Here is a 20,874-nt window from a genome sequence, read left to right on the forward strand (position 1 = left end):
GCACCACACACCCCGCCCCCCTTCCCCCCGCCCCCCCCCCTTCCTGAGCCATTTCTGCTTCCTCCCCCACCCTTCCCTTCCTCTCTTCCCGGTCCCCACACCTCCAAAATGCTCTTCAGCCCAGCAGGAGTGGGGTCCTCAACAAAGAGAGCGTTGAGCAGTGTCTGCAGGGCATCCACGGTCTGGCGGTAGAGTATCTGTGGACAGGAGGGGGACCAAGCCACTGGGAGGCCACTGAACAATGACAACATGCAGACCCCAGCCCCGGGCAACCCCTGTGTGTGTGTGTGTGTGTGTGTTGGTGGGGGAGGGCCAGGAAAGCTGCTCTCTGGTCCCTCCTCTGAGACTAACTTGATGTATGATATTGCACACATTCCTTCCCCTCCATGGGTTATAGTTTCCTTATCAACAAATTGATCATTATTATCCATCCACTTCTTACCTTAAAGGGGGAGAAAGCAGAAACCCAACATTTACTGAGAATCTACTATAGGCCAGGTAAGCAACAGATGAGGAGTGGGTGGAAAAATGCTCTAGAGCTGTAAGAGCTAGATAAACTTTATCATTGTCTCTGATCCTTCTTTTCATTGCTATCCCTAGACCTAAGTAGATTTTCCAAGTCGCCCTCTTCAGGGGCCATCTCTACCCTGCCCAGGCGCCTCCTCTGTCAGCCGCACCACAGCCCTGGAATGGTTTTAGTAAGTGCGTGTGCATTATACATGCACAAGGCTGAGCAGTGGATTCGAGCCATGCTGGGAAGGCCCTCTCTCCCCTGTCTTCCCTTGTCCTGCCAAGTCACCGTGACTGTCTCTCATGTTGTCATTGTTCATGGTTACAACGCAACCACCAAGCAAACCTCACTCGCCAACTTCCTCCTCCTTCCCTCTCATCTGCAGCCTATCACTGTGCAGTGCTGACCTCTGCTGGCTGGGGCTGGTACTACAAGGGGACTGCTCTCTTCTCCCCCGCCCCCCTTAAACCCAGAGCCCTCCTACTGCCACCTGGTCTGGCTCCCACAGCTCTCTTGCCTTGCTTCCCCGCACTCTAGCCTGGCCCTCCGGGCTCCAGCCACACTGCCTCAGTGTCACCCTTGCAGACACCATGTTCTCTCTGTCCTCAGGCCTCTGCCTGGTGTGCCAGCCCCATTCCCTTTGTCTAATTAGCTCTTCTTTAACCTCAGCTCCAGCACCATGACCCCGGACCCCCATCTAGGCCAGGTTCCCCCATTCTGGACTCTTATAGCACCAAGTACTTTTTGCTTGCAACATTTGCTGGTACTGTAATTTTGCATTAATTGTAAGATTCCCTGATCATGTCTATCTCCCCCCTGCCCTTGCCCCTACTGAAACTCCACCCTGAACTTCAGGAGTAGGCCCTCGGTTAATATTAGATGGACGAAAGGATGAAGGAATGTGCCTTACCCTGAGCTGAAACGCCTTTCCCTTCACTTCCCCCACTGACCCTACGTCCTACCCTGAGGGTCACCTCTGCCCACGCCTCCTAGGACAGCCCTGCAGAGGCGTAAAGAGCTCGTGGGAATGAGCTCCTGGAGGTTCTCCTTCTCCGGGCCTCCGCCCAGTCTTTCTTCATCGTGGCCCAGTCCTCAGCCCTCCTCCTCTCAACCCTGGCCGCCTCCTCTGGCCAGGCCAGCGTCTGCCCACATCCCTCTCATAGGGCAGGGCGGGGCCGGGCCCAGAAGTGGACCGAACACTCCAGAGGAGGGGTTGATCCCTATTCCAAAGATTCATTCATTCACCAAACATCCCTCTCAGGCCGAGAGAGGGTCAGCAAACTGCCCAAGGCCCCGCCGCTTGAGCAGAAGGTGGACATCCTCATCACCTGGAACGTGCCTCACTCCGAGGGCCCTGGGCAGCCCAGGACCTGGTGGGAGGGCCCTGCTCACCTGGATGCTCTCAGCCTTGGCCTCATCCTTCTCCTGCATGGCCTGCACCGAGGGCAGCGAGAACACACTCCGCACGCACGTGTTCACCAGCTCGGACCGCTCCCGGACACCCAGGGCCGGCTGGGTGTGGCTGGTGAAGAGACAGAGAGCAAAGGCGTGGAGTGGGGGCGGGGAGGGGGGGACCCTGTGGCCGGAGGCTGGGGCTGGGAAGGCAGGGCTGGGATGATGGAGGTGTAGGGGTGGCCCTGAGATTCAGACCCACAAAGGGTGAGATGAGGTGGGGAGGAGGGACTGGGCAAGGGGAGAGAAGAAGACATGGGAGTGGGGTTGGGGCACAGCAGAGAGGCCCCAAAAGAGAGAGGCAGAGCCCATGGGAAGAAGGGCATGGGGGTTGGGAAGGGGGTGTGGACACCTCAGCTGCGTCAGGGTCTCCATGGCCTGCTGGCGGATGGAGCTGGAGAGGGAATCCAGCGGCTCCTCCTGGATCTGCCTCTGGACCGGGGACCACAGTTGGGCCGATGAGGGGGTGGCAGGCCGCTGCAGACCACAGGGCCGCGGCCACCCTCCTTACCGGGGAGCGGGTGGCAGAGCCCCTCGCCTGGGCAGAACTCCCCGCCTCCACTCCCATAGGCCTCCCGTGAGGGGAGCCTGCTCACTGCCCTGCGCGCGCAGTTCAATGCCACCAAAAACACCCGCGCTCTAACCAGCTGCACCCAGAAATCCACTTAGCCACAAGCATGGGGGCTCAGCAAGAACTGTTTCCGAAGCCTCATGGTGGGGAGGTATATTTAAATCATGGACTGGCCCAAAGCAAAAACACAGCGAAGGGCTCCTGAAAGAAATCCAGTTGAATTCCTTTGGAGATGGTCTAATGACGTCTCACTTTTGACCTAGTACCTGCACACAGTAGGTGCGCAATTGATGCTAGTTAAACGAAGGTTTCTAAGTGCAAGGATGTCTTCTCTCTTTAAGGGGCCCAAAGCTAAATGCAATTTTGGAAACCTCCGTGGTTATCCCCACCCCGTCCATTCTGTGGATAACTGAGAAGTGATTGCATTTTGCAAAACGACAAGGAAATTCCCTCCCCACCAGGAGGAATTGCTGGCATTAAATAATCACTGCTCCCGGGCATATAATGTTTCCAGGGAACTAAGCATTGGCCTGTGTCCTCCCAACAAGCAGTGACTCGGGTGTGATCAGGATGAGAAGAGGGAGGCTCAGAGGAGGGGAATGACTTGCCTGAGCTCCCTCTAGACAGGCAGAGGGCAGCGAGAGGTGCAGCTGGGACTCAAGTCCAAGTTCCTGCCTCCTCATCTGTCCTCTCACCACCTCAGCCCCCATCTCATCGGCGGGTGGACTCGGGACTTCCGCTCCCTCCCCACCCCAATGCCACAGATCGGATGCGGCTCCCACACCATCATCTTCTTCATCATGGTCTTCTTCTCTCCTTCACCTTCCGGCACATCCTGGCTCTTCTGGAGGGCGACAGCATTCTCAACCTCGGGGGCAGCAGAGGGCAAAGCCACAGGGTGAGAGCCACACTGAACCCGGCTTCCAGGGGCTGTCCCCACACCTGCATCAGCCGCCCGCCACCTGCAGGCATGCCAGCCGCTCCTCCCAGCTGCCAGCCCCCAGCTTCACTCCAGGGAAATGAGACACCACAGGGGGAACCGCTGGGGGGCAGGGTGAGGTTTGAGAAGGTGACAGCAGGAGGGTGTGGATAATCCTTGAAGGACAGCATTTGGGGGAGGACAGATATGAGGAACTGCTAAACTCTCCCCCCCCCTTACCAGTCACCTAAGGGAGCAGAGGTCGCAGCTGGGGGGACAGAAAGGGTCCCAATATCTCAAGCTGAAATCTCACCATGAGTAATACCTCTTTTTATAAAACATGCTTTTATTTATTTCAGAGAGAGAGAGAAACCTCTGTGAGAGAGAAACATTCATCAACTGCCTCCTGCATGCCCCCTACTGGAGCCTGCAACCCGGGCATGTGCCCTGACCAGGAACTCGTTGCATTAGATGATGCTCAACCAACTGAGCCACACAGGGGCAGTAAGACCTCTTAAGGGCCTCTGCTATCTACCTACTTAAGGGCAAGTCCTAGTCAGATGAAGGTATTCTGCTACCTGAGAGAGGGGATACATGAACCAATGCCAGTTAAACTATTCATTCTCCTTATCTTAAAGCAGAAGAAAGGAAACATGAAATAAAATAACTTCATATAATAAAGAAAGCAAAACAAAGTAATCAGGTGGACAGTGTGGTAGGTTAAAGATCCCACAAGTTCTTTCCCACGCCTACCAACAGGACAGATGGCCCTTGAATCTGGGTTCATCTCACCACTTGTTTGGACCAACAGAATGCTATGGAGGTGATGCTGTGCAGTTCCTGGCCTAATCCTTAAAGGAACCGGCAACTCTTCCCCTCTGGAACCCAGCTGCCATGGAATGATGACACCACGTGGAGAGAGACACTGGAATATGGGGTCATTTTGGATGCCCCCCCCCCCACACCCAGTGATCTCAGTCTACACCATGCAGGACAGAAGAACCGCCTGCTAAGCCCAGTCAAATTTTAGAATCATGAGAAATTGGGCCCTTTCCATCCTTACTTCTCCAGCTGCCAGAGTGAACTTTTAAACCACTAAGTTTTGGGGTGGTTTGTTTTACAGAGGTTGATAACTTCAACTGCAAAAGTGATGGGAGAGAGATGGCTCATTCAGAATGAACGGTCAGGGAAGGCCTCTCAGAGGAGATAATATTTGAGCCGAGTCCTGAATGACAAGAAAGAGATAGCCATTTGCAGAACTAGAAGGAGGGTCTACCTTGTCTCCCCAAACTAGAATGTCACTTCACTATTGAGTCTCTGGTGTCTGAAACAGTGCCTAGTACATAGTAGGGACTCAGTTAAATGTGTTGAGTGGTTGCAGTAATAAACCCTTTCTGTGCAGGGACTGTGCTCAGGGCTGTGCATACATTATGTAATACTAGAGGCCTGATGCACAGATTTGTGCACCGGTGGGGTCCCTTGGACTGGCCTGTGGGGATTGGGCTGAAACCAGCTCTCTGACATCCCCTGAGAGGTCCCAGATTGCAAGAGGGCAGTTCTTGGGTGATGCACCCTGGAATCGGGCTCTCTCCTCTCTGGTTCCAGGTGCGTCACCCGAGAAACACAGCTGCCAAGTCACTGCAGCTCGGCAGCTCCTGTGTTGAGCATCTGCCCCATGGTGGTCAGTGCACGTCATAGCTACCAGTCGGACAGTCAGCTGGTTGGACTGTTGGTTAGGCTTTTAGATAGATAAATAGATAGATAGAGCTCACTTCGGCTTTATTATGCCTATCTTGTAGGTAGAAGAACCTTCCTGGCAGAAGTAACAACAAATGCAAAGGCCCTAAGGTAAGAATGGGCTTGGCATGGGTGAGAAACAGAAAAAGGTAGTGTGGCCAGAGCAAGGAGGACAACTGGAAGAGTATCCTGGGATAAGGACAGATGCTCCCCAAATGCAAGACCTCTTCTTAGTCCTGTCACCACCTCCCCACCCCCACCCTCACCCTGCATTGCCTCAGAGACGGGAGCTGGCCTCGAAGCTGTATGGGGGCAGGCCTCCCTCCTGGGAGTCCTGGCCTGGATGGATCCCCAACCTCCCAACTGTCCATCAACCAGTCTTGCCCACACTCTGTGTGTCATACTCATGTCCACCAGCCTGTCCAGTCTGCCCCACTGGCCCTCACCAAGTGCTGCAGACACTGGCTTTCTCTGGCCTCCCGAGGCCTGCTGCATGGCCAAGACCTAGGTCCGGCCTGTGTCCGGCCTTTCTATCTCCTTTAGAGACCCTCTCACAATTCATTCAGTTGCTTAGAAATCCTACTGAGCACCTATGGTGCGCCAGGCAGTGCCCTGGGAAAACACATGTGAAGAAGACAGACAGAAATCCCCGGTTCACAGGGGGGAACGTTATAGTGGGAGAGACTAACAAGAAAGAAGATGGAGAAGCAAAGCACACTGTGCGTCAGATGGTGATGAGCACCGTGGAGAAAAGAGGAGCCGGGGGAGAAACGGGGAATGTCGGGGCTGGGGCTGGAGAGTGGGGCCTGGGGAGGGAAGGGGCATCCCAGGAAGTCCACTGCTGGTTGGGCAGGAAGCATACCAGAGTCGTTTTGTTGCCATCCTCTCTCTTCCCTGGTACGTTCACCAGGCATGAGGTCTCTTCATGGAAGGCTCCTGCATGTCATAGTTTCAATAGAAGAGAAGGGGGTAGAAAGATACAGTATACCTAGGGTGCCATAGTCCCATCTCTCCTCCCCAACTGGGCTTCTCCGATCCCAACTCCCCCAGCAGCCAGACTGAGATCCCTTCCCTAAAACCCGTCGGTGGCACCTCATTTCACTGAGCATCCTTGTCAAGGCCCTGCCAGGTCAGCCTCCCTCCCTATCTGGGCCCTGCCCCTCTGCTCTCCCCTCACTCACCATGCTCTGGCCACAGGCTTCCAGGCCCAGACACGCTTCCTCCCCAGGGCCTTTGTGCAGGCATCTTCCTCTGCCTGGGCCAATCTGCTGCCACGCCCCTCACCCAGGTCTCGTGCCCGCCCTTCACGTCTAAGCTTGCTTGTCGCTTCTCAAAGAGACTTCCCTTAACCTTCAGGCTAACAGGGGACCCAGTGTGATCCTCTTGTGTGTCATCGTACTCTCTCTTTTCAACCGTTATCACATTTTATAATTAAAATGATACCTGCTGTTTTGTCAGCCCCAGATTTCCTCCTCTTTCTCTTGGGGACAGACTTCCTGCCTTCCCTGTGGGTTACCCATTCCATGAAGCTAGGTGAAGCGGAATTCTTCAAGCCCCACCCATCACCCCTCTTCACATAGGGGTGGGTGTGCAACCCAAGCGTGGCCAATAGAGTCCCGTGCCCTCAGCCACAGTGGTTTGTCCAAGGATGGGCTCCTGGGTGAGCAGGGCAACAGAGCTCTTTATTTAAGAGAGTGCATCTCTCTCCTTCTGATGAGCCTGGAACTTCAGGGCCATCTTGGCTACCAGAGGCTGCTGGAAGATGGAGCCACTAGGGAAACGCAGAGATACCCCCAAAGCAGTGAAAACAGCTAGCACCAAGAGTACCATTCTCCACTAAAAGGGACAAGGCTCCTTGGAGAAATGGCTGACTCTAGGCCTTGGGCAGAGAAAGTATAAGACCAGCCAGAAGCCAAGGAAGAGACGTCTTGTACCGGAAATAAGGAAGAGAGCTCATGGAACAAGGGAGCTGTCACAGGGACACAAAAGCTTGCTGGAAGGGAGTCCACTGGCCAAATTGGGGGAAGCTTGAGTATCACAATAAATAATGCAGCCACAGATGATATAGTCCATTGAGTAAACTAGGAAACCAAGACTCTACATTGATATAAATAAGTAAATGAGTCAAATGAAAGTCTGATGGGGATATTTACATCATTTCAGCGTAGCTCCCCACATAATATTTACGACAAAGGGGTAAACAGTGACTTTACGGTGGAGAACCTTGGCAGCCACCCTCTCACTCAAGTGATTGACATGAACATCATCAGTAATGAACAAGTCAAAAGCACACACCACCAGACAGCAGGCAATGAGAGAGAGCTGGCATCACTCCTGCGCTTTTCCTGCCAGGGGTGCATGGCAGGGACGTGATCATGAGGAAACATCAGACAAACCCAAACTAAGGCACAACTTACAAAATAGCTGGCCCGTAATCTGCAAATGTAGCAAGAAGATGCAGGTCGGGAGATCACCATCGCCCCGGCTCCCCTTGGCGACCTCGAAGGCCCCGCAGCCAAGGCCAGCAAGGGCTTGCCGGGCCTGAAGCAGCGAGTAGAAGGGGTTGCCCAGGATGCAACCATGGGCCAGTGACCCAATCTAGCCAGGAAACCATCAACAAGGCTGCTAACCAAGCCTCTGGGACTTTCTCAGGTTTGGGGGGGGGGGGGTGCGGAATGAGGCCTCCTGAAGTGACAAAAGGGAGTGATGGGTGACTCCTCTTCAGGCCTTGAGCTCGGATCAGCAGCTGCCCCCTTGGCCTGATGCCTCATGTTCAAAAAAAAAAGGACAAGAAAGTCAAGAAAAGGCTAAGGACTGAGGACACAAAACAGACGAGACAAAAAGGCCAATGAGGGATTTGGATCTGGGGTCTCTTTTTCCAGAAAAACATTCCTGAGACAGTCAGTGACATCGGAGTGGGGTCTGGGGATGAATGAGAGCAGGATATGAATACTAATTTCATGATTTCACCCTCTCCAATCTGGGACCACTTTTGTCCTTCTTTTGTAAGAAATAAAAACTAAAATTCAGGGGGTGATGGGGATCATTTGGCAACTTATCCAATCATTCACAAAAAGTTTTATATGGTGCTTTCAACTTTTCTGAAAGTTTTTATTGTTTTAGATTTTTTAAAAAGGATGAAAGAGAACTAGAGGCATTTTTCAGACACAAATGACCAAGTTCGGCACCAGCAGAATCACTAAAGGAAAGGCTAAAGGACATACTTCAGGCAAAAGGAAACCAATGCCAGAGGGAAGGTCTGAGATGCAATAAGCAATGATGGAAAAGAAAGAGGCTCATATTGGGGTTAATATGAGAACAATAACTCCAAAAAAAAAAAAAGAACATTAACTCCACAAATTAATATTTATAGGGTTAAGAAAGAATGAATATGCATCACTAGGATGGCATATAAATTGGAAGGCAGGATAAAACAGGGTTAAAGTGTTCCAATCACAAAGGACCACATATTTATATAAAACTAGTGGCCTGGTGCATGAAATTCATGCACAGGGGAGGGGGGAGGTGTCCCTCAGGCCAGCCTGCACCCTCTCCAATCTGGGAACACTTACCTGCCTGCCTGCTTGATCGCCCCTAACCACTCTGCCTGCCAGCCTGCTCGCCCCAAACTACCCCCCCCACTGGCCTTCTCACCCCCAACTGCCCCCCTTGCTGGCCTGCTCACCCCCAACTGCCCCCCCTGCCAACCTGATCACCCCCAACTGCCCTCCCCTCCAGCCCTGATCGCCCCTAACTGCCTCTGCCTCAGCCCCGCCACCATGGCTTTGTCTGGAAGGACATCTGAAAGGTCTCCTGGAAGGTCTCCCAGTCTAATTAGCATATTACCCTTTTATTAGTATTATTAGTATAGATGTCAAGCAGAGAAATCTATACAGACAGAGAGTAGAATAGTAGGTTCCCAGAGCTGGGGGGCATGGGTTGGGGGTGATACCTAAAAGGTTTGGGGTTTCTTTTGGGGGTGATGAAAATGTTCTAAAATTGATTATGGTGATGGTTGTACAATTCTGTGTATACTTTAATAACATTAAATTGTACACTTCAAGTGGGTAAATTTTATGGTATGTAAATTATATCTCCAGCTGGGTTTTTTTAAAGTTCAACATGCAAAAACAAAATTCCTCTACATCAGTGGTCAGCAAACCGCGGCTCACGAGCCACATGCGGCTCTTTGGCCCCTTGAGTGTGGCTGGGCGTTAGAACCACTTCTTCAAAATAGACGCCCAGGCCAAAAACCGACTTCTGCGCATGGGCCATGAAGTTTCAATCGCACTGTATGTGTGCGCCCGCACGTGGTATTTTGTGGAAGAGCCACACTCAAGGGACCAAAGAGCTGCATGTGGCTCGCGAGCCACAGTTTGCCAACCACTGCTCTACATCATTAGCATCATCAGTACAAAATAAGAATTGTATTAGAAAATAAGATATGATTTATAATAGCAATAACAACTATAAAATACCTAGGAATTAACCTATTAAAAAGTGCAATAGGCCCTGGCCAGTGTGGTTCAGAGGTTAGAGCATCAGCCCATGCACTAAAGGGTCTCAAGTTTGATTTCTGGTCAAAGGCACATACCTGGGTTGCAGGCTCCAACCCCACACTGGTAGGAGCGAGTGCGGGAAGTAACCAATTGATGTGTCTTACATCGATGTTTCTCTCTCTCTCTCTCTCTCTCTCTCTCTCTCTCTCTCTCTCTCTCTCTTTTTCCTTTGTCTCTCTCCCTCTCCCTCCTTCCCTCCTTTCCACTCTCTCTAAAAATGGGAAAAATATCCTTGAGTGAGGATTAACAACACAAAACAAAACAGCAATAGATTTTGATAGATAATTTTTGTTAATTCTAGTAAAGGATATCCTATATAATAAAAGGCGAATATGTAAATTGACCAAACTGTGGAATGACCAATCACTATGACATGCACTGACCAAAAGGGGGCAGACACTCAACGCAGGAGCTGTCCCCTGGTGATCAATGCACTCCCACAGGGGAAGTGCCGCTCAGCCAAAAGCCAGGCTCACAGCTGGCGAGCACAGTGGCAGTGGCAGGAGCCTCTCCTGGCTCCGTGGCAGTGCTAAGGATGTCCGACTGCAGGTTGAGGCTCAGTTGGAGGGAGCGAGCCTAAGCCATCAGTGGGACATCCCCCAAGGGCTCCCAGACTGTGAGAGGGTACAGACTGGGCTGAGGGAACCCCCCTCAGTGCATGAATTGTGTGCACAGGGCCTCTAGTATCCTATATAAAGGAAAACTTTAATAGATAAATTAATAGCATTCCAATAAAAATGACAGCAAGATTTTTTGAGGACCTAGACCTAGACAAAAATATTCTAAAATGTATATGGAAGAATGAGGGCTTACTAACAGACTCCAGGGCACGGTTTGGGTGCTGTTGTCCTCAGAATAGTTTTGAGAACTTTTAAGAGGCATTCTTACCCTACCAGATATGAATACATATTTACAAAGCCATGGTAATTTTTTTTCATTGCAATATGGTATTTGTCCATGAACAAACAAAAATATTTGATATAAATAAATGAGAGAAAACCTTTACAACATCAAAAACTGTCAGGAGATTAATTTACAGAACACCAGCATGTCAGAGTGGGCGCAGGTTCCAGGTAGAACCCCAAGGCTTTGCTCAGGGAGGAACCTCAAAACTCAATAGAGATGAGCTGAGCCTGCCTGCTCCACTGGTCAAATGTTGACCTGAACAAAGAAAAGCAAAAAAAAAAAAAAAAATGCTGACCCGAACAGCCTGGTCTGAAATTTATCAAGAAAGAAAGAGGCATACATTTGGAAAGGAAGGTAAAGTTAGTCGACTTGTAATTTGGACATAATGAAAGTACTATCCTATGGAGATTATTAAAGTTAAGGGAACTAGAGTTCAGCAAGATTGAGTAGCCTGTCCCAAGTCACCCAGCAAGCGGAGGCTGAGTACCGGGTCTCCTGGGCATAATGAATATGTTGCATGTTACCCACTGAATGCTGTCCCCTTCCTCTATCTCTCCCCCCTCCCCGCCCCGCAAGTCTGAATACAAGGTTCTCCCGGGACAGTGCCCTCTCTCGGGCTGTCGCCCTGGCCACACTCACGCTCAGAGGCGCTGTGGAAGGCTGCAGTGCCCTTGTCTGCGGTGTTGCAGGTGGGGAACACCAGCGGGAACCGGCTCATCTCGGCGTTGGCCATCTCGCTCCAGCTCTGGCTTTCCTCCAGGGGCACGGTGTGGATGGTGTTGTCCTCGGAATCATCCTGCTGGCTGCTCAGGGTCAGGGTGGACGTGTCGCTAAAGATGAGGCTCGAGCTCAGGCTCAGGGTCTCCTTGGAGCCCATGATCAGGGTCATGCACGAGGCTGGAGAAAGGGCCGAGTTGGGTCTGAGGGTGCTGGAGTGCAGGCTGGTATCATCCTGGAAGCCAGGAATCAGGGTCAAGCAGGAGGCCTGGGTGACGGTCATGTTCAAATCAGACCTGGAATTGCTATTTAAAGCCACGTTGATGTTTGCCTTGGAACTCGTGCTCCAGGCGGCACCAAAGGCTCCTTTTGAAACAGACCCAGCGATGTCCTGAGAGACCAAAGCGATGGTCTCGTTGGTGCTGGGGCTTAGGTTCCCACAGGAACCGGGAGCCCCTTTCAGGTCCAGCTTGGAGACAGTTCTGGAGCCCACGCTGAGCCGGTGATTGGAGTGGGACTCCAAGGAGCCTGAGGCTGGGATAAGGAGCGCTTTGGAGCATGGCCGGGAGAGGCAGTGGCCCAGCACGAGGGCTTCCCTTGAAAAGGTCCTTAAAAATGGGTCTGATTCAGACCTGGAAGGATTGGAGTTATTCTGACCCAACTCAAAAGACTTGCTTGAGTGGGGCTGGAGGGCCTCCTCAGGATTCAGCCCAGAGTGGTTGTCCGAGCTCGGACCCTGGGCCTCGGCAGAGTCAGGGCTCAGAACGAGCTGCGAGGCTGGACGTAGTAGGGCCTCCTGTGAGTCAGGCCTCGAGATGTGATTCAGCTCCAGGCCCAGGGCCTCACCGGAGGGGGAAGTGGTGGTCTGGAGGGCGGCTGGAGCCACGGCCCCGCTCTCATCAGGTCTGGGGGTGTTCTCAGACACGAGGCCAGGGGCCTCCTCGGAGACAGGACTCAGGATTGGATGAAGGTCTGGAACAAGAGCCAAGCCAGGACTCGGGGGTGGATTCAAGGCAGGAACGAGGTCTGTGTCTGAGTTTGGCCCGGGGATGGTGCCAGAGCCTAAACCGGGGGCCCCAGTGGAGTTGAAGCTGGGTGTCTTCTTTGGGTCTTCACAGAGGACCAGACTAGCCCTCTGACTCAGAGCCATGCCTTTCTAGACGTCTGTCAATGCCACTGCCCCCTTCTCTCCGACAGCTGACTGTTGGGCTCCCTGCAGTGTTCCTGAGAAGGAGAGAAGGCGAATTCAGCCAGGCCTCTCCTGTTACAATCTTCCCAAGGACCCCCACTCTCTTTAAAATGAGGCCCCTGTGTCACTTACAAGGTTCTCCATGTCCATGCCCAGCCCACCTGCCCAGCCCCATCCTACACGACAAAGTATTCAATGCACTTTATTCCAATGACTCAATTAGTGGTCTAGCCCCTGCCAGACATGAACTCCACGCGGGCAAGAACTGTGCAAATCTTAGTCCCTGGGGCACCCCCAGCACCTAGCACTGTGCCAAGTACACGGTCGGAAGTCCACAAATACAGACAGAGGAGGAACTCTCCCGCCTGAGGGTAGAAAAAGGGGAGGAGGAGCCGCCTTATTGGCCACACTACTTCCAGCCGACCCCCAACTTGCTAAAACTACTCTGCAAATGGCTGTGGCCCGAGGTCCCCAAAGCAGCCTTGGCAGAGCTGCCCACGCCCCCTAAAAGTGTGCCTGTTCCAAGTGGGGCAGGCTACAGAGAAGAGACCCTGAGATCATCGTCAAAAGCACAGCCTTGCCTCAGGCCAGCAGGCTGACTGCTGGGCCACCTCCCTAATCACCCCCCTTCCCCGCCACTCCAGCCCCTCCCCGAGACCACAGCTCACCTGCATGCATGGTGTTCTTAGGCAGGAGTGGGCCCCTGGGAGGAGACACAGAAGGAGGTCAAGTCAGGTGAAGAGTAGCTTTTTCAGTACTTACTGAGCAAAGCCTACAGGGCAGGCAGACACACACAGAGAGTCCCAGAAGTTAGACTTTATTGCTGCATTATACACTTGAAGTGGCGGTCAAGGAGAGGAGGGTCACCCACCCGAATGACCCTCAGGGCAGCCAAAACCGTCTGTTTATGCCACCCGTCTGCCTACCCCCCATCGCTTCCCATTGTCTTCAGGACAGCATCCTCAATCCTTAGCAAAAGGCCATTCTGTGTCTGGCCCCAACTGCCTTTTCACCCTTCTTGCCCATCCATGCTCCCTGCCCCACTCCTTTCCACCATCCCTCAACTCCTTTAGTTTTTCCAAGGAGTCAGGCTCCTGGGTTAAGTCTGGGCCTTCTAACATTGGGCACCCCTTTCTCCAGCCTCCTTCCCTGGCTGGCACCCACAGCTTCACCACCTCAGATTTCAGCTCAAATGGTAAAAGCCTTCCAGGCCCCCCAGACAAGTGAGGTCCACTTGTGAGTTCCCAAGGCATCTGGTCCACTTCCCCCTTCTCGGCACACGGGATCTGGTCCCCCACTAGACAATAAGATCCCTAAGAGTCTGGCACACAGTGAATGTTTAATAAATAAGCTTGTTGTTTCATCTTTTTATCTCTTCTCCATTCGCCCACCCATTCTTTCCCTAGCTGATTTGATCACTTATTCATTTATTAATTCATGCACTCACTTACTAAATCATTTGATCCACAAACTTTGCTGTGCATCTTTATAACTTGACTTTGGAAAGGCCTTAGATTTGGAGTCATGCTGTCCCAGGTTCAAATCCCAACTCATCCTCTTACTAATATTAGCGAACTTGGGTAGTAAGAGACTTTTCCCCCTCTGACCCCCTCTTCCCTGTCTCTAATAGGAGCAGAAAGCCTGCTACCTGGGGCCTTTGCACACAGCCCACCGGAGGCCTTCTATAAATGGTTGCTGTGCTCTGTTCCTCCCTGCCAGGCACTGGGGCAGAGAGGAGGAAGCGGTTGTGCAGTGGGGAAAGTGAGGCAGAGCACAGTGGGAGCTGCCTCCATTCCCAGCAAGCACCTCTCGCACAGCCTTGCATCCTGCCTCGGAAGCGGGAAAGGCTCACTCACCATCGGCTCCGGAAGCAATTTTACCCTGAAGCTAATTCGGTTTAAAATGCCAGGGCTCCTTGCTTGCAGTCCCTTTACAAAGCAACTGTACTTAATTTTGCGTTCACAATTTTGTCTTCTTTAACTTAAAGAGGAGCCTCAAAATTATAAAAAAAAAAAAAAACTTTAGGCTCCAAAAAGCCCTGGATCTTCCCTTGATCTCCCCTTCCACCTGTGTATACACACACCCACACCCACCATGGTTATTAAAGAGAGGCATTTTCAACCTAGAAAAAATAGGAGTCAGAGCCAGCCTGAAGCAGTGAGTAAGGTGTTGGAAAGCCTCGCTGGTGCGGGCTGTGGAAGAGAGTGACCTGTACCCCTCTGACTCAGCAGATGCACAATACCAGGTCACTGGGCAGAAAACTGCAGGTCTCAGCCCTGGCTGACTCTCCCTCTTCCATGAGAAAAGAGCAGATCTCCCCCCGCACACACACACACTTTCTCCTATTCCTGCAACCCTCCTCCATCCTGCAATGACTTCAGAGCTGCCTGACAATTACTGAGGCAGCCCACATTTGCCCTCCATTAAAGGGCCATTGCGTGCCCTGAGAGGTGTGGCTCAGCTGGTTGGAGTGTCGTCCTGTGTACCAGAAGGTGGCAGGTTCAGGAGGCAACCATAATCGATTGATCTCTCTCTCTCTCTCTCTCCTCTCTCTCTCTCTCTCTCTCATCAATTAAAAAGGCCCAACCAGTGTGGTTCAGTTGGTTGAGCATGGTCCCCTGCACCAAAAGGTCACTAGTTCGATTCCTGGTCAGGGCACAGGCCAGGGTTTCTGGTTCAATCTCCAGTAGGGGGCGTGCAGGAGGCAGCTGATGGATGATGTTTCTCTCTCATTGATGTTTCTATCTCTCTCACCCTCTCCCTTTCTCTCTCTAAAAATCAATAAAAACATTTTAAAAGATTTTTTTAAGGCCATTGTGCATTGAAGAGTGATGTTTCTTGAGGCACTTAGGTGGGCCCATCCAGGGGAGCTAAAGGAACTCACTACTATCTTGACAGCCACATGCTACCTTTCGGCCTTTGCTCCAAAGCCGGAGCTGCAAACAGGGAGGGCAGAGGACGGCCATAAAACAGCTAGTCCTGTCCACGACTGGAGAATCATTGACTGATTCCCATCGTGTCTTCCCCACCTCAGTGAGCCCTGCCAGCCCTTGCTGGTGCCCTCAGGAGGAGGCACTCTCAGTGGGTCTTCCAGTTCCTCGCTGAGAACATGATTATGAGATGTATGGGCCCAGAATGTTAGGCACTCATGTGAGTATGTGTACACACACGCATGCCAGTGCACACATACATCTGGCATTAGGACACCTCACATCTAGACGATCCAAACCAGAACGTGCCATCTTTCCCCAAATTGGATCCTTCTATTCTCTTCCATTGAAAGAAACTGGCACCACTATCCAAGCCAAAAACAGTATCATCCTTGACAGCTCTCCCCCTCACTTGCTGCTTTCAATTTAGCCAAGCTCTGCTCATTCTGGCTCCTGAAAAGCTCCTAAATATCTTCCCATGTAAAAAGGAAGGAAGGAAGAAAGGAAGGAAGGAAGGAAGGAAGGAAGAAAGAAAGAAAGAAAAAAAGAAAGGAAAAGAAAGGTGATAAATGATAAATAGATGATAGATGATAGATAGATAGATAAATAGATAGATGATAGATGATAGATAGATAGACAGATAGATAGATAGACAGATAGTTGATAGATAGATAGATAGATAGACAGATAGATAGATAGACAGATGATAAATGATAGATAGATAGATGATGACAGATAGATGATAGATGACAGATAGATAGATCTAATCTTCCCATGTCTCTCTATCAGACCCCAGTGAAGCCCCCATTGCCTCGGAGCTGGTTTTGGAATTGCCCTCTCCCCTCTCAACAATGGTCCCAAATTGAGCCACAAAGATCTTCCTTTAAAATTTCATTCAACACGAACTGGTAGTTACAAAATAGTCACGGGATGTAAAGTAAAGCATAAGGAAGGTAGTTAATAATATTGCGGTAACTATGTATGGTGCTTCCGGGTCATCTGCCTTCTTTCCCCCAGTCTATGATACTCCCTTCCTGGTCTTCCCGCTCTCTTCTCCTTCACCTGCCCCCAATTCCCACCCGCCACGCTCTCAGAACTTGAAAGTCTAAACTGTCTCCATGAGCCTTGAGCTGCTGATGGAAAGTTCAATGTGTTACCTCCACCTGGGGCATCCACATGGTAACAGAAAATGTAGCTGTAAGCCAAAGGTATGAAGTTCTAACTGTGGAATTACAGCCAGAGGGAGAGAGGTCTACCCAGGGGGTGGGGTCTAGGTGGTAACCCTTGGACTGTGAAGGCCCCCACCCCGGGGACTCTCCCAGAGCCACCTCGCAGCTTACCTAGGCTCCCCGAGCCCAGGCCGGTGTTACAGTCTTTGTGAGGTCACCAGGACTCAGGAGTTCCCAGCCAATAGGGCCCCGGCACTGGAGGGAGAAGCAGTTAGGTGTTCTTCTGAGACAGGCTGGTGAGCCAGGCAAGTGGAAGAGGGAAACAGACATAGTTAAAGGGCCAAGCGGTTTACAGCCATCTAGTAAATCACAAAATCCTATCTTTCCTAACCAAGGACACTTAAGAGTAAATGGTTTACACCTCTCCTCCCAACCAGAGGATAAATAGCTTAAAGTACTCAGGGAGATAGATAGCAGATATCCAATTAGTGCCATTTCTGCCAACCACACCCAAGGACAAGGGAATAAATCTCATTTTGCCCCATCAGCATAAAGCTGATGAATATTCTATTGAGATCAGCCCCTAAGATCTCCTCTATTATATAAGTACTAGTGACCTGGTGCACGGATTCGTGCACATTGAAAGGGAATTAATTAGAAGGTGGCCCGACTGTCTCACCCAGTTCTGTCCCACAGCCAACCTCCAGCCACACCTGGGGTGACACCATTGCTCAAAATGCTTCTGCAGAGTAAGTGGGATCTCTCTGGCAGGTGGGGTCCCTCGGCCTGGCCTGTGGGGATCAGGCCAAAACCAGCTCTCCAACTTCCCCCGAGGGGTCCCAGAGTTCGAGAGGGCACTGTGCAAAGTTGCTGTCATACAGGGTGTGGAATGCAAATGCAAGTGTGCAGTAAACCAGATTCGGGGCCAACAGTGCCCCAGCAACAACATAACCCACGGCTGAAGGTGGAATCGTGCAGCCCCTCGAGGAATCGGGCTCCCTCCTCTCTGTTTTCAGGGTGCATCACCTGAAAACCACTGCTGCCAAGTCACTGCAGCTTGGCAGCTCCAGCGTTGAGCGTCTTCCCCCTGGTGGTCAGTGTGCGTCATAGCGACCGGTCAGATGGTCGGACACTTAGCATATTAGCCTTTTATATATATGTAGACTGAGGCCTGGTGCACGGATTAGTGCACCAGGGGGATCCCTCAGCCTGGCCTGCACCCTCTCACAATCGGGGACCCCTCTGGGATGTCAGACTGCTGATTTCGGCCCGATCCCCGCAAACCAGAGGAACCCCACTGGTGCATGAATCCATGCATCAGGCCTCTAGTATACATCTAAGATCTTTGGTTAATCTCTTCCCGCCCTCCCCTCTCCCCCCTTCCCTCTGAGATTCATCAGTCTGCTTCATGTTTCCATGCCTGTGGTTTCTTCTCCTGCATTGAGCATCTGCCCCCTGGTGGTCAGTGTGCATCATAGCTACCGGACGGTCAGCCGGTGGGCAGGTCACTTAGGCTTTTATATATAGAGACTAGGGTCCCAGTGCACAAATGCGTGCACCTTGAAAGGAACTGTGGGCCACAAGGCTGTAAGGTCTTGGCCCATCCTCCGTGCCCCCGCCCGGCCCCTCCTGCTGTGGTCCCAGTCCCCTGTCTGCCAGCAGCCCCGCTCCCGCTGCCGCCCCTCTGCTCCCATGCACTGACGGCGCCAGCTCCGCTGGAGCAATTGGGGTCAGCGCCAGCAGCAGGTGCAAGCAGCGGCTGCTGCCCTGATCGCCCCTCAGGAGCAGGGGGAGGTGGAGAAGCCCTCAGGAGCAATCAGGGCCAGCAGCCACCGCTCACACCCATTGATGGTGCCAAGTGATCGGTACTGGCGCCGGGCACTGGCAGCAGGTGTGAGCAGGGCCAGCACTGGAAGTGGGTGCGAGCGGCGGCATTGGCGCTGGCAGCGGGTACGAGCAGGGCCGGTTCAGGCAGCAGGTGCGAGCGCTGGGTGGGACTGCAGTGCACAGGAGCAAAGAATTTTCAGTAACCACCAGAGGCTTGCCCCAATGACAGTGACCAGCGCCCCACCTTGGTCTGGCACCCCAGCTCACCTGCTCCACCATCCTGCCACAGCCAACGCCCGCCATGTTCTGCACACACCCCCTGATGGTCAGTGCACATCATAGTGACCGGTTGTTCAGTTGCTCCACCATTTGGTCTATTGGCATATTAGCCTTTTATTATATAGGATATAATAGATTTCAGAGAGGAAGGGAGAGAAAGAGAGAAATAGAAACATCAATGATAAGAATCATTGATTAGCTACCTCCTGTACACCCCCTACTGGGGATCAAGCCCACAACCCGGGCATGTGCCCTTGACCAGAATCGAACACGGGACCCTTCAGTCCGTAGGCCTACGCTCTATCCACTAAGCCAAACCAGCTAGGGCAGTGGTCGGCAAACTCATTAGTCAACAGAGCCAAATATCAACAGCACAACGATTGAAATTTCTTTTGAGAGCCAAATTTTTTAAACTTAAACTTCTTCTAATGCCACTTCTTCAAAAGAGACTTGCCCAGGCCGTGGTATTTTGTGGAAGAGCCACACTCAAGGGGGCCAAAGAGCCGCATGTGGCTCGCAAGCCGCAGTTTGCCGACCACGGAGCTAGGGCAACTCCCAGCTTGAAAACCCTCAAGAAGTTCTCACTTCAGCAGCACATATACTAAAACTGGAACGATACAGAGATTAGCAAGGATGACACACAAATTTGTAAAGTTTTCCATACTTAAAAAAAAAACCTCAAGAGGAAGGGCCCAGCACGCTCTCCCCCCAGGACACACCTGCACCTTCTGGGCCCCCTCTTCTTGCCCTCAGGCGCGTTGCCTTTTTCTTCCCCTCTCCTAGCTTCAAGGGTCCTTCTTTTGCTTCTGTAACTTGTTTCCTGAGTCCATTTCTTCTGTGGCTCCCTTCTACCTCTGTAACTTTCTAAATAAACTCTTTATTATCATTTGAGTTCCTGGCTCTGAATCTTTCTTTGTAGAACTCACGAACCAAGCTCCATTGGTTGCAGGTTCAAACCCCGGGCCCCAGTCAGGGTGCCTGCAGGAGGCAACCAATTGATGTGTCTATCTCTCTCTCCCTCTTACTCTCCCTTCCTCTCTGAAGTCAATAAAAATATATTTTTTTTAAAAAGAACCGAGACCCTAGCTGGTTTAGCTCAGTGGATAGAGCGTCGGCCTGCAGACTGAAGGGTCCCGGGTTCAATTCCGGTCAAGGGCACATCCCTGGGTGGCAGGCTCGATCCCCAGGAGGGGGTGTTCAGGAGGCAGCTGATCAATGATTCCCTCTCATCACTGATGTTTCTATCTCTATCTCCCTCTCCCTTCCTCTCTGAAGTCAATAAAAATATATATATTTTTAAAAAGAACCGAGGTGCATTTTCACCACCAACATCACTGGTTACACTTCCAAAGAAGGATCTATCTCCAGATCCTCCACCACTGCCAGGAAATGACTTCACTCAAATGAAGACAGAATTCCTTGGCCTGTGCCCAAGCCTCTCCACAAAAGCCCCACTGACTTTATGCCTCTGTTTGCCTGGGTCTCTGGAACATGAGGGTTTGGGGTGCAGGTACCTGAGGTGGAGTCCCATGCATAGTGTGGTGAGGGCAAAGAGCTTCCCAACCAGGGAGTCTGTGAGGAGGTAACAGACCCACAGAGGGCAAGGACTGGCCCAAAGTCAAAAGCTAGGACACTGCCTGGGGTGCCTTACCTCCCTCCTCCTCCACCCTGCCTCCCCGCACCCGGCACTGGTAAAGGTGGAGCAGGAAGGGAATGAGGGCGGGCCGGGAGACTCAGAAGGGAAACCTAGATTCCATGATAAGGATGAGCAATAACTAAGCTAATTAAGATTACCTATGACTAGATAGGAAAACGTCACTGGGGCCCTGGCCAGTGTGGCTCAGTGATTGGAGCACCGACCAGAGCAATGAAGTCACATGGTTGAGTCCCTGTCAAGGTCACAAACCTGGGTTGCAGGTTCAATCCCAGGCCCTGGTTGGGAGCCAGGGTAAGTGCAGGAGACAACCAATTGATGTGTCTCTCTCACATTGATGTTTCTCTCTCTCCCTCTTCCTCTCCTTCCTCTCTGAAATCAATAAAAATATTTTTTTTAAAAAGAACCAGCTCTGCCCAACAGCCATAGCCAGGGCTCCGGCCTCCACGCAGGA

The 20,874-nt window shown here is 51.8% G+C and overlaps 1 protein-coding gene and 1 pseudogene across 2 annotated transcripts in view; one reads left to right on the plus strand and one right to left on the minus strand.

Moving 5' to 3' along the window:
* Positions 1-16,846, minus strand: part of MROH7 (maestro heat like repeat family member 7) — a 39,774-nt gene extending 22,928 nt beyond the window's left edge. The window contains exons 1-8 of one of the 2 annotated variants that reach the window (XM_028142082.2): positions 16,832-16,846; positions 13,230-13,264; positions 11,295-12,596; positions 6,053-6,126; positions 3,319-3,402; positions 2,316-2,395; positions 1,904-2,033; positions 102-197 (exon numbers count right to left, since the gene is read on the minus strand). In XM_028142082.2, coding sequence (XP_027997883.2) covers positions 102-197; positions 1,904-2,033; positions 2,316-2,395; positions 3,319-3,402; positions 6,053-6,126; positions 11,295-12,522 — 1,692 coding nt within the window. In that variant the 5' untranslated portion in view covers positions 12,523-12,596; positions 13,230-13,264; positions 16,832-16,846. Of the gene's footprint in view, positions 1-101; positions 198-1,903; positions 2,034-2,315; positions 2,396-3,318; positions 3,403-6,052; positions 6,127-11,294; positions 12,597-13,229; positions 13,265-16,648; positions 16,794-16,831 lie in introns of those variants that run through there. The other variant, XM_008139272.3, reaches the window with a different exon arrangement.
* A 2,497-nt stretch (positions 16,847-19,343) lies between these two features.
* Positions 19,344-19,434, plus strand: LOC129150406 (U6 spliceosomal RNA; annotated as a pseudogene).
* Positions 19,435-20,874: the final 1,440 nt, after the last annotated feature.

Source organism: Eptesicus fuscus, chromosome 9, assembly GCF_027574615.1.
Source record: "Eptesicus fuscus isolate TK198812 chromosome 9, DD_ASM_mEF_20220401, whole genome shotgun sequence".
NCBI classification, from domain to species: domain Eukaryota; kingdom Metazoa; phylum Chordata; class Mammalia; order Chiroptera; family Vespertilionidae; genus Eptesicus; species Eptesicus fuscus.